The 14,312-nt window shown below is 41.9% G+C and overlaps 1 protein-coding gene across 1 annotated transcript in view; it reads right to left on the bottom strand.

Moving 5' to 3' along the window:
- The window catches only part of LOC118375043 (methyl-CpG-binding protein 2-like), a 92,412-nt gene extending 88,897 nt beyond the window's left edge, over nucleotides 1-3,515 (bottom strand). Inside the window, exon 1 of the mRNA XM_052481291.1 lies at nucleotides 3,436-3,515. Coding sequence (XP_052337251.1) covers nucleotides 3,436-3,467 — 32 coding nt within the window. The 5' untranslated portion in view covers nucleotides 3,468-3,515. The remainder of the gene's footprint in view (nucleotides 1-3,435) is intronic.
- Between the last annotated feature and the right edge of the window lie 10,797 nt (nucleotides 3,516-14,312).

Raw genomic sequence — 14,312 nt, 5'->3', positions numbered from 1 at the left:
CACATTAAACCAGTCCTGAAAACACTCTAAAGTTCAGTCTTAAACCAGTCCTGTAAAACACTCTACAGTTAAAGTCACATTAAACCAGTCCTGTAAAACACTCTAAAGTTCAGTCACATTAAACCAGTCCTGTAAAACATCTAAACCAGTCACATTAAACCAGTCCTGAAAACACTCTAAAGTTCAGTCACATTCAACTGTATCATATCTCTGTATCATATCTCTCTGTATCATATCTCTCTGTATCATATCTCTCTGAATCATATCTCTGTATCATATCTCTCTGTATCATATCTCTCTGTATCATATCTCTGAATCATATCTCTCTGAATCATATCTCTGTATCATATCTCTGTATCATATCTCTGTATCATATCTCTGTATCATATCTCTCTGTATCATATCTCTGAATCATATCTCTGATCATATCTCTCTGTATCATATCTCTCTGAATCATATCTCTCTGTATCATATCTCTGAATCATATCATTCTGTATCATATCTCTGTATCATATCTCCTGAATCATATCTCTCTGAATCATATCTCTGAATCATCTCTCTGTATCATATCTCTCTGTATCATATCTCTATGAATCATATCTCTGTATCATATCTCTGTATCATATCTCTGTATCATATCTCTGTATCATATCTGTATCATATCTCTCTGTATCATATGTCTCTGAATCATATCTCTGTATCATATCTCTCTGTATCATATCTCTCTGTATCATATCTCTCTGAATCATATCTCTGTATCACATCTCTCTGTATCATATCTCTGTATCATATCTCTGTATCATATCTCTCTGTATCATATCTCTCTGAATCATATCTCTGTATCATCTCTCTATCATATCTCTGTATCATATCTCTCTGTATCATATCTCTCTGTATCATATCATCATATCTCTCTGAATCATATCTCTGTATCACATCTCTCTGTATCATATCTCTCTGTATCATATCTCTGTATCATATCTCTCTGTATCATATCTCTCTGTATCATATCTCTGTATCATATCTCTGTATCATATCTCTCTGTATCATATCTCTGTATCATATCTCTGTATCATATCTCCGTATCTCTGTATCATATCTCTGTATCATATCTCTGTATCATATCTCTCTGTATCATATCTTTATGTATCATATCTCTGTATCATATCTCTCTGTATCATATCTCTCTGTATCATATCTCTCTGTATCATATCTCTCTGTATCATATCTCTCTGTATCATATCTCTCATATCTCTGTATCATATCTCTCATATCTCTCTGTATCATATCTCTGTATCATATCTCTGTATCATATCTCTCTGTATCATATCTCTGTATCATATCTCTGTATCATATCTCTCTGTATCATATCTCTCTGTATCATATCTCTGTATCATATCTCTGTATCATATCTCTGTATCATATCTCTCTGTATCATATCTATCTCTCGTATCACATCTCTGTATCACATCTCTCTGTATTATATTTAATATGATCATATCATGACATTATTTCAGATATGCTTTTGAGAGACAATTCTTGATTTGGCTCTCTCTCATAGCCTACTCACTTCATCAAGTAGACGTCAAACTTCCCGGCAGACCGCCCAGACTTGCGTTGTTTGAGTTTACGTGTCCAGCCCTGGGGCAGAGAGGGGTCGTCGTAGAGCGGACCTCGGTCCCTGATGATGGACCTCCTCTGTTTGGGCGAAGCAGGGGAGGCCTCGCCAGCTGCAGTAACCATGGGCACCGAGGGCCCCGCCTCAGCAAGCAGCACTGGGCTGCTGGACTGGAGGATGAGGAGGGGAGGACATAGTGGTGGTGGATGAAGACTCCAGCCTCTCCTTCTCCATATCCCTCCGCTCCCGCCTCACCTTCTTTGGCTTGCTGTGTGTCTTAGGGTCCTTGTCGTTGGAGCTCTGATTCTGGTTGGCATCTTCACTCTTCTCCTCACTGCTGTGGAAGACAACGTTAGTCATGAGGGGAGAGGCAGAGCAGAGGCATGGTCTCAGCTCACCAGACCAGAAAATATGGAGAATGGCTATCCTTAGCTAGGGTTGCCCCCCAACAAATGTCACTAAATTCCCTGGTTTTTCCGAAATCCCAGTTTGAGCATTCCCGGAAACTGGTGGGAATAAACAGGAAGTCCAGTATCCTCCAACCAAGTTTTTTTTTGGAAAACCAGGGAATTTATTGAAAGTTCCAAGAATTTTGCAAACTTATCTTCAATGCCGATAAGAGTACAACATGTTTTAAACAAAAAGTCACCGATAAATTACAAACCTTGGCGTGCTCCCAATCAACTCACTACCTATTCACAAAGGTCATAAAAAAATATAAAAAAAATTTGGGGGGAGGGGAAATATTGTGTTGTGCTGTTTCTTCACGTATGTGAAATATATACATATATGGTATTAAGGGCCAAAACTTCAGACTGCCTAAACTGGGCTGAACCATATTCTACTCACTGTGGAAATAAGCACCTTCCCGATAGCAGGCATATCGAATGAAGCAGCCAGTCAGAGAAGCCACGAGGCAAGAGATGTGAATGGTTCGAATATTTTGAACTGCACATGGTCGGTCCACATACACACTAGCATCTTACATCTTATCATTATTCTGATCTACACAACAGTAAAGTTAGAAGTAGCCTACAGCAGCAGCTACATCACAATATGCTATTCACTTCAACCTAACTGAATAATTGTAATGCACATAAAGAATATTTATAATACATGTGTTGTTTGTTTTTGTACCAGATGATAATTAGTCCTTCATGCTATTAAAGCAATACCTTGATTGCTCCATAACATTATTTGTTATTCTAGAAAATGGGCCAACCCATGTCAGCTTGCTCTAGTATTTAGCTAGACGATAACAGTCGTCATAACCCAAAAAAAAACTATTTTCTACGTAAAGAAAATAAATAAATGGTTTACGTCATAACAACACAGTAATGATATGTGGCTATTCTGTCGCAAAATTACCACGTCAAATGGCCACATGTGTAACCAGATGACGCTACATCCTATCCAGCTATTTAGCCAGCAAGCCAAATTGGTTATGAGGGTGGAGGATGTGGACAAATAGAGTGCAAACACAACACAACTGGATATATTTTTGTTGACAGTAAATATATTTACAAATCTACAGGCTGTGTTTTCAGAGGTCAGTAAATGACACACACACACGACAGCAATCTAACGGAGACCATTTCCTTGCTCATCTATGATGATCTGCTAAAGTAGGGCAATACTTATTTCTGTATAATTTGATGACGTACTCAGAACGCCTCTTTCAGTAAGCTTGCCTGCTGACCAGTTCATAACAAACATACAACGCATTACTTTAGCTAAATACAGCAATACATTTTAAACGGCTTGAACATTCATCTAACTCGACATTGAAATGGTGAATACGTGTAATTCACACTTACAGTCTCTCGTCTCCGCTCTCTACGGCGGCCATTTTTATTTAAATAAATAATTGTATAAAAATTCTCAAAACATCTCATGGGTACCTCTCACCCTGCCTCAATTTCACTGCCGTCAGTGGCGTATTCACGCGAGATCCGTGAAACAGTTTCATAAGACCCATTGCACGAGCCCTTGGATCTCGCGAGAGCAGTGGTTTAACTCTGTAAATGGTTGTGAACTCTGAGATGAGGCCACTATCTCCATCTGCAGCCAATACACATGACACACACCATCAAAACACATCCAGTCTTGGAGTTTAGAATTTGGTGGGTGGTGGAGGTGGAACTGTCACCAGATAAGCGCCACTAATTGCTTTCCTTGACAATCTGTCTTCAGTACAAATGTGCATTTGTCTTACCACTTCGGTCATAGTGATACTAGCTGGTATAATAGCTCTCAATAGAAGTTGTACCTCTGCTCTGGTTGTAGGCGTGGACAGCCCTACCCGATTCATAGACCATTACATGCCTTTGATTAACGTATCTTCTTCCCGGGGAACTTTTATTAAGAGCCCCGACACTCTGAACGTAAACACGCACCACTTACGGAACGGTTTTGGAACGTATCTTTCAAATCAGTGGGAATTTGTTTTTAGGTTATTGTTCCCACACGGTCATATCCATGTTCCAGCTGGTGTTTTGGGAATACAGAGGTGACCACCTGTGCTATAACTAGCTATTTTCCATGCTCTGAACACCTGCGCGTAATTGGAAGAAGGCGGACAGAAACACGATGTAACTGAAAAATACTGTTGGCTGCGATTGACATAAAGCAAGTTAAAACAGTGCATGTTCTCCATTTCTGAAATGATTTCAATGTGATATGAAAGTAAAGGGATTAACAGGGATTGACAGAGCCAGTCTACCTCGTGAAATAACATATGAAGGGATTAACAGGGATTGACAGAGCCAGTCTACCTCGTGAAATAACATATAAAGGGATTAACAGGGATTGACAGAGCCAGTCTACCTCGTGAAATAACATATAAAGGGATTAACAGGGATTGACAGAGCCAGTCTACCTCGTGAAATAACATATAAAGGGATTAACAGGGATTGACAGAGCCAGTCTACCTCGTGAAATAACATATAAAGGGATTAACAGGGATTGACAGAGCCAGTCTACCTCGTGAAATAACATATAAAGGGATTAACAGGGATTGACAGAGCCAGTCTACCTCGTGAAATAACATATAAAGGGATTAACAGGGATTGACAGAGCCAGTCTACCTCGTGAAATAACATATAAAGGGATTAACAGGGATTGACAGAGCCAGTCTACCTCGTGAAATAACATATAAAGGGATTAACAGGGATTGACAGAGCCAGTCTACCTCGTGAAATAACATATAAAGGATTAACAGGGATTGACAGAGCCAGTCTACCTCGTGAAATAACATATAAAGGGATTAACAGGGATTGACAGAGCCAGTCTACCTCGTGAAATAACATATAAAGGGATTAACAGGGATTGACAGAGCCAGTCTACCTCGTGAAATAACATATAAAGGGATTAACAGGGATTGACAGAGCCAGTCTACCTCGTGAAATAACATATAAAGGGATTAACAGGGATTGACAGAGCCAGTCTACCTCGTGAAATAACATATGAAGGGACTTAGAGCAGTGCTGGACCGGTTTACAAACGATATTTCTGTGTACAGCGCTCTCTGTGAAAGGCGCAAACATCAATCGCTTGACCCTTCCTACAAGTGCTGGTTGTCCTGATTTATATGCCCTATTACAGAAGTCATGTCTCTGAACGTCTGTTAATGTCTAATTGGTGATCTATTACTACATGTTTTTCATTGTATTCACAGGAATGTCCCTGTATTGATGTGTAATATTGTGATTATTGTTGCAATACAAAAAAATATCTAAATATTTTTTTATATATAATTTAAAAAAATATATATATATATTATATTTGTATATATATATATATATATATTTTTTTATATATATTTTTTTTTATATGATATGCGCTATTACTGGCTCAGCTGTGAGGTTCATAGACACAGGAAATATATTTGGGACCATCACTCACTTTTTCCGGCCTATCCAGGAAAAGGAACCATTTCATGTGCCTGTAAACCTCAAAGCTGCAATAAGCGCATATGAAACGGGGTGTTCTCATTATAACTCAGTGAACCTGGGTCGAGCGGATGCAACAATAGCCGTTTCATCACGTACAGACGGGGAAATCCAGACACGTGACAGGGGCTATAACGCTGAAGCATCCGTTTAGAACCGTTTCTCACTATCAAATATGGTAGTGAGAGGAAGTCCAGTCTCGGGTAGTAGGAGAGGATGGAACTAGATGAAACTGGGCCGATATTCTGCACATTTTCTCATCGATTAAATATCAGATTTTAATCTACTGTTAGGTTCCCCAAAATAAAACATGTTACCAATTACAGTGCACTAAGTTTTATAGACTTGACGCCTTGCCAAAGTCTAACAAAAATATATAAGCTTTGTTTAGAAACATTGAAAGGTCTAATTGAGTTTGCGCACATGCACAAGGGAGGCGTTCCCTAACAGAAATATGCAAATAATACTACAACGCGCAAATAGGATCTCGCTAGCTCGTGATTGCCCTCCTGCTTGCTTGTTCTAGACAATATGCTCAGAGTTGCCATGTTTTAGGTTTTCCACTGAAATTGGGCCACTTTGAAAACAATGTCATGACAGATAATTAATTGCGCGGGTTGGGGTTTTGGGATATTTTTAAATTGCACCGCGGCCGACAAAAATATTTATCCTAAAATATATATATATATATATTTCACTGTGACCTGCTGTTGCTGAGTGAGTGATGGGGAGGACCGGATGTGCGCTGAGAGAGAGCGCGACAGTTATGAGAGGAGCGAGAGCAGCACACGTTGTGACACTTAAAGGTAGTTGGTTTAGTTTGTCATCACGGAGACTCCTATGTCCAAACCTTTTTCCATTAAACATGTTAATACTCTAGAACTGATGTATACCAATAAATAATGGAGACAAATCACTTGAAAACTACTTTGGGCGCACTACTGCTCATTTACATGAATCCGCTCGGAGGTGGTTTTAAACTACATTTTCATGTTGACTTTGCTTAATTAAAGAAAACGGTACCAAGCGAAGTGCTTCATGCTCGGTTCTTGGGTCTCGGGGGCTGCCGGAGTGGACAATTGAAATATAATTTTATGGATATTTTTTATTTATTTATGGGGAAAGTCCTCAATGAAACTAAACGTGGATAAATACACATTTGCCTCTATCGGCCATCAAGTAGCCTATGAATAATGTATATGACACTGGGCTACCATTTGATACAATAATAATGTTGAAATCACTGGAATCGTTGCCAATTAATTTGTGCCACTTGTGTAGCTTTCCTGGAGCTGACGAACCAACGTAATAAATAGCCTATGACGTCAGTCTATTGTTGTTGTAGCCTTTTTGTCATTATGAACGCATTAGATTGACTGTAAACAGTAGTCCGATTAGGCCACAGGTAAAACTAATTAACACTGGCTGTTGTTGACAAGCATATTCAGTTCATTCAATTATGACCCCCCCATCCTTAATAGCATATTTCAGCAGGCTATTGGGAAACAAGCACTTTTATTGAGAAATCGCCTCACTATTCATGTTGAATAAATTCGTATTAATTTGAACTAAGCAAGATGCTAAATCGTTCAGCCTACATCTTGTCTACCTACATCTTGTCTGGGCTACTGTAAACTATATTGAATTAGATGTAGGCCTATCAGGGGGCTATAGGCTACCTGCCTTTATCTAAGCAAACCATGACAAAACATGTCATTAAAGAATCATAAACCCAGATTTTAGACTGTAGTCTATGTCTATTGAAATGACAAGTCAATCTCGCAAATGGGCCATTTTTGATAACGGTTTGTATATTCTTAACATCTGGCACATGAAGCCATTAGACTGCTCAACAACTAAACTCATCAAATGGCCACCCGGACTATTTACATTTGTGTTTACACTGCTGCTACTCACTGTTTATTATCTATGCATAGTCACTTTTGTATATATAGAGCCTCCACATTGACTCAGTACTGGTACCCCCTGTAAATAGCCTCCACATTGACTCTGTACTGGTATCCCCTGTAAATAGCCTCCACATTGACTCTGTACTGGTACCCCCTGTATATAGCCTCCACATTGACTCTGTACTGGTACCCCCTGTATATAGCCTCCACATTGACTCTGTACTGGTATCCCCTGTAAATAGCCTCCACATTGACTCTGTACTGGTACCCCCTGTATATAGCCTCCACATTGACTCTGTACTGGTATCCCCTGTAAATAGCCTCCACATTGACTCTGTACTGGTACCCCTGTATATAGCCTCCACATTGACTCTGTACTGGTACCCCTGTATATAGCCTCCACATTGACTCTGTACTGGTATCCCCTGTAAATAGCCTCCACATTGACTCTGTACTGGTACCCCTGTATATAGCCTCCACATTGACTCTGTACTGGTATCCCCTGTAAATAGCCTCCACATTGACTCTGTACTGGTACCCCTGTATATAGCCTCCACATTGACTCTGTACCATAACACCCTGTATATAGCCTCCACATTGACTCTGTACCGGTACCCCTGTATATAGTCTCCACATTGACTCTGTACCGGTACCCCTGTATATAGTCTCCACATTGACTCTGTACCGGTACCCCTGTATATAGCCTCCACATTGCCTCTGTACCAGTACCCCTGTATATAGCCTCCACATAGACTCTACCGGTACCCCTGTATATAGCCTCCACATTGACTCTGTACCGGTACCCCTGTATATAGCCTCCACATTGACTCTGTACCGGTACCCCTGTATATAGCCTCCACATTGACTCTGTACCGGTACCCCTGTATATAGTCTCCACATTGACTCTGTACCGGTACCCCTGTATATAGTCTCCACATTGACTCTGTACCGGTACCCCCTGTATATAGCCTCCACATTGACTCTGTACCATAACACCCTGTATATAGCCTCCACATTGACTCTGTACCGGTACCCCTGTATATAGCCTCCACATTGACTCTGTACCGTAATACCCTGTATATAGCCTCCACATTGACTCTGTACCAGTACCCCTGTATATAGCCTCCACATTGACTCTGTACCATAACACCCTGTATATAGCCTCCACATTGACTCTGTACCGTACCCCTGTATATAGCCTCCACATTGACTCTGTCCCGGTACCCCCTGTATATAGCCTCCACATTGACTCTGTACCGGTACCCCCTGTATATAGCCTCCACATTGACTCTGTCCCGGTACCCCTGTATATAGCCTCCACATTGACTCTGTACCGGTACCCCTGTATATAGCCTCCACATTGACTCTGTCCCGGTACCCCTGTATATAGCCTCCACATTGACTCTGTCCCGGTACCCCTGTATATAGCCTCCACATTGACTCTGTACCGTAACACCCTGTATATAGCCTCCACATTGACTCTGTACCAGTACCCCTGTATATAGCCTCCACATTGACTCTGTCCCGGTACCCCCTGTATATAGCCTCCACATTGACTCTGTACCGGTATCCCCTGTAAATAGCCTCCACATTGACTCTGTACCGGTACCCCTGTATATAGCCTCCACATTGACTCTGTACCGGTACCCCTGTATATAGCCTCCACATTGCCTCTGTACTAGTACCCCTGTATATAGCCTCCACATTGACTCTGTACCGGTATCCCCTGTAAATAGCCTCCACATTGACTCTGTACCGGTACCCCTGTATATAGCCTCCACATTGACTCTGTACTGGTACCCCTGTATATAGCCTCCACATTGACTCTGTACCGGTACCCCCTGTATATAGTCTCCACATTGACTCTGTACCGGTACCCCCTGTATATAGTCTCCACATTGACTCTGTACCGGTACCCCCTGTATATAGCCTCCACATTGACTCTGTACCGGTACCCCCTGTATATAGCCTCCACATTGACTCTGTACCATAACACTCTGTATATAGCCTCCACATTGACTCTGTACCGTAACACTCTGTATATAGCCTCCACATTGACTTCGTACAGTGGTACCCCCTGTATATAGCCTCCACATTGACTCTGTACCAGTACCCCCCTGTATATAGCCTCCACATTGACTCTGTACCGGTACCCCCCCTGTATATAGCCTCCACATTGACTCTGTACCAGTACCCCCCTGTATATAGCCTCCACATTGACTCTGTACAGTGGTACCCCCTGTATATAGCCTCCACATTGACTCTGTACCAGTACCCCCCTGTATATAGCCTCCACATTGACTCTGTACCAGTACCCCCCTGTATATAGCCTCCACATTGACTCTGTACCGTAATACCCTGTATATAGCCTCCACATTGACTTCGTACAGTGGTACCCCCTGTATATAGCCTCCACATTGACTCTGTACAGCGGTACCCCCTGTATATATTTGATTTGATAATAACAGCACAGTTGCCAGAAAATAGCCTAACATTAGTGTTTTTATGTGCATCCAAGTGTTTCTTGCTCAGAGATTTCGAGATCCACTGTCCAACTTTGATCACCCAAACTCTCCTGTCGGATTTATCTATAGTTATGTACATGCACAAAGGGGATTTATTTACAATTATAAACCTGGTTGTAGCCCTGAATGTTGATTGGCTGAAAGCCGTGGTATATCAGACCATATAGGTATGACAAAACATGACTTTTTACTGCTCTAATTACATTGGTAACCAGTTTATAATAGCGATAAGGCACCCCGGGGGTTGTGGTATATGGCCAATAAACCGCGGCTAACGGCTGTATCCAAGCACTCCGCGCTGTGTCGTACATAAGAACAGCTCTTAGCCGTGGTACATTGGACATATACCACACCCCCTTGTGCCTTATTGCTTAATCATAGCAGTCATAGTAGAGTTAAATCCACATCCATTGATGGATAATTGATCTGGGCAAATTATATTATCTTTTTGTCACATATGCAAATTCCTTTATTACATCATGTCATAGCTTGCAATAATTATTATTTTGAGGAAACCTACATTTTCCTTCGCACGTCATTACAAGTTACTATGATATTCCTTCTTAATTGGCTCGATAAAGGTTATGGAAAAATAGTTTATTGTATAGATATGGCAACTCTCTCTTGTTGAAAAAAAAAATGTATGATTGAAACAAGACCACTTTCATTTGGTCACAAAAGTTGTAACGAGTCTGCACACGTTTGAGTGGTTTCTTTGCGTCACTCAGTGGACGTTTTGGCAGAAAAGTCTCTGTCATCAGTTCGATAAAATTGTCTCGTTCGTTGTTGTGGATGAGACGGAGGCGCAGCGTGAGATGAAAACATCTTCTCATTTAATGAAACGAAGAAACACTTAAACAAACTTACAAAACAACAAAACGAACGCGAAGCTATATATGATAAGTGCAGAGGCAGGCAACTAACACACAGACATTCAAAACCCTTAGACAGCAACAAAAACACTTACATCACCCCTCGTCACACCCTGACCTAACCAAAACATTACAGAAAACACATACATCACCCCTCGTCACACCCTGACCAAACCAAACTAATACAGAAAACACACACATCACCCCTCGTCACACCCTGACCAAACCAAAACATTACAGAAAACACATACATCACCCCTCGTCACACCCTGACCTAACCAAAACATTACAGAAAACACACACATCACCCCTCGTCACACCCTGACCTAACCAAAACATTACAGAAAACACATACATCACCCCTCGTCACACCCTGACCAAACCAAAACATTACAGAAAACACACACATCACCCCTCGTCACACCCTGACCTAACCAAAACATTACAGAAAACACATACATCACCCCTCGTCACACCCTGACCAAACCAAAACATTACAGAAAACACACACATCACCCCTCGTCACACCCTGACCTAACCAAAACACATACATCACCCCTCGTCACACCCTGACCTAACCAAAACATTACAGAAAACACATACATCACCCCTCGTCACACCCTGACCTAACCAAAACATTACAGAAAACACACACATCACCCCTCGTCACACCCTGACCAAACCAAAACATTACAGAAAACACACACATCACCCCTCGTCACACCCTGACCTAACCAAAACACATACATCACCCCTCGTCACACCCTGACCTAACCAAAACATTACAGAAAACACACACATCACCCCTCGTCACACCCTGACCTAACCAAAACATTACAGAAAACACATACATCACCCCTCGTCACACCCTGACCAAACCAAAACATTACAGAAAACACATACATCACCCTCGTCACACCCTGACCAAACCAAACTAATACAGAAAACACACATCACCCTCGTCACACCCTGACCTAACCAAAACATTACAGAAAACACATACATCACCCTCGTCACACCCTGACCAAACCAAAACATTACAGAAAACACATCACCCCTCGTCACACCCTGACCAAACCAAAACATTACAGAAAACACATACATCACCCCTCGTCACACCCTGACCTAACCAAAACATTACAGAAAACACATACATCACCCCTCGTCACACCCTGACCAAACCAAAACATTACAGAAAACACATACATCACCCCTCGTCACACCCTGACCTAACCAAAACATTACAGAAAACACATACATCACCCCTCGTCACACCCTGACCTAACCAAAACATTACAGAAAACACATACATCACCCCTCGTCACACCCTGACCAAACCAAAACAATACAGAAAACACACACATCACCCTCGTCACCCTGACCTAACCAAAACATTACAGAAAACACATACATCACCCTCGTCACACCCTGACCTAACCAAAACATTACAGAAAACACACATCACCCCTCGTCACACCCTGACCTAACCAAAACATTACAGAAAACACACACATCACCCTCGTCACACCCTGACCTAACCAAAACATTACAGAAAACACACACATCACCCCTCGTACACCCTGACCAAACCAAAACATTACAGAAAACACACACATCACCCCTCGTCACATCCTGACCTAACCAAAACATTACAGAAAACACATATCACCCCTCGTCACACCCTGACCTAACCAAAACATTACAGAAAACACACACATCACCCCTCGTCACACCCTGACCTAACCAAAACATTACAGAAAACACACACATCACCCTCGTCACCCTGACCAAACCAAAACATTACAGAAAACACATACATCACCCCTCGACCAAACCAAAACATTACAGAAAACACACACATCACCCCTCGACCTAACCAAAACATTACAGAAAACACATACATCACCCCTCGTCACACCCTGACCTAACCAAAACATTACAGAAAACACATACATCACCCCTCGTCACCCCTGACCTAACCAAAACATTACAGAAAACACCTCAACCAAAACCATACTAATACAGAAAACACACACATCACCCTCGTCACACCCTGACCAAACCAAACAATACAGAAAACACATACATCACCCTCGTCACACCCTGACCAAACCTAAACATTACAGAAAACACACACATCACCCCTCGTCACACCCTGACCTAACCATACTAATACAGAAAACACACACATCACCCCTCGTCACACCCTGACCTAACCATACTAATACAGAAAACACATACATCACCCCTCGTCACACCCTGACCAAACCAAAACATTACAGAAAACACATACATCACCCCTCGTCACACCCTGACCTAACCAAAACATTACAGAAAACACACACATCACCCCTCGTCACACCCTGACCTAACCAAAACATTACAGAAAACACACACATCACCCCTCGTCACACCCTGACCTAACCAAAACATTACAGAAAACACATACATCACCCCTCGTCACACCCTGACCAAACCAAAACATTACAGAAAACACATACATCACCCCTCGTCACACCCTGACCAAACCAAACTAATACAGAAAACACACACATCACCCCTCGTCACACCCTGACCTAACCAAAACATTACAGAAAACACATACATCACCCCTCGTCACACCCTGACCAAACCAAAACATTACAGAAAACACATACATCACCCCTCGTCACACCCTGACCAAACCAAACTAATACAGAAAACACACACATCACCCCTCGTCACACCCTGACCAAACCAAAACATTACAGAAAACACATACATCACCCCTCGTCACACCCTGACCAAACCAAAACAATACAGAAAACACATACATCACCCCTCGTCACACCCTGACCTAACCAAAACATTACAGAAAACACATACATCACCCCTCGTCACACCCTGACCTAACCAAAACACATACATCACCCCTCGTCACACCCTGACCTAACCAAAACATTACAGAAAACACATACATCACCCCTCGTCACACCCTGACCAAACCAAAACATTACAGAAAACACATACATCACCCCTCGTCACACCCTGACCAAACCAAAACATTACAGAAAACACATACATCACCCCTCGTCACACCCTGACCTAACCAAAACATTACAGAAAACACACACATCACCCCTCGTCACACCCTGACCTAACCAAAACAATACAGAAAACACACACATCACCCCTCGTCACACCCTGACCTAACCAAAACATTACAGAAAACACATACATCACCCCTCGTCACACCCTGACCTAACCAAAACATTACAGAAAACACACACATCACCCCTCGTCACACCCTGACCTAACCAAAACATTACAGAAAACACATACATCACCCCTCGTCACACCCTGACCTAACCAAAACATTACAGAAAACACACACATCACCCCTCGTCACACCCTGACCAAACCAAAACATTACAGAAAACACACACATCACCCCTCGT

The sequence above is a fragment of the Oncorhynchus keta genome, chromosome 27 (genome assembly GCF_023373465.1).
Source record: "Oncorhynchus keta strain PuntledgeMale-10-30-2019 chromosome 27, Oket_V2, whole genome shotgun sequence".
NCBI classification, from domain to species: domain Eukaryota; kingdom Metazoa; phylum Chordata; class Actinopteri; order Salmoniformes; family Salmonidae; genus Oncorhynchus; species Oncorhynchus keta.
Note: the sequence above shows the minus strand (reverse complement) of the source record. Positions and strands in the feature narration are given on the sequence as shown.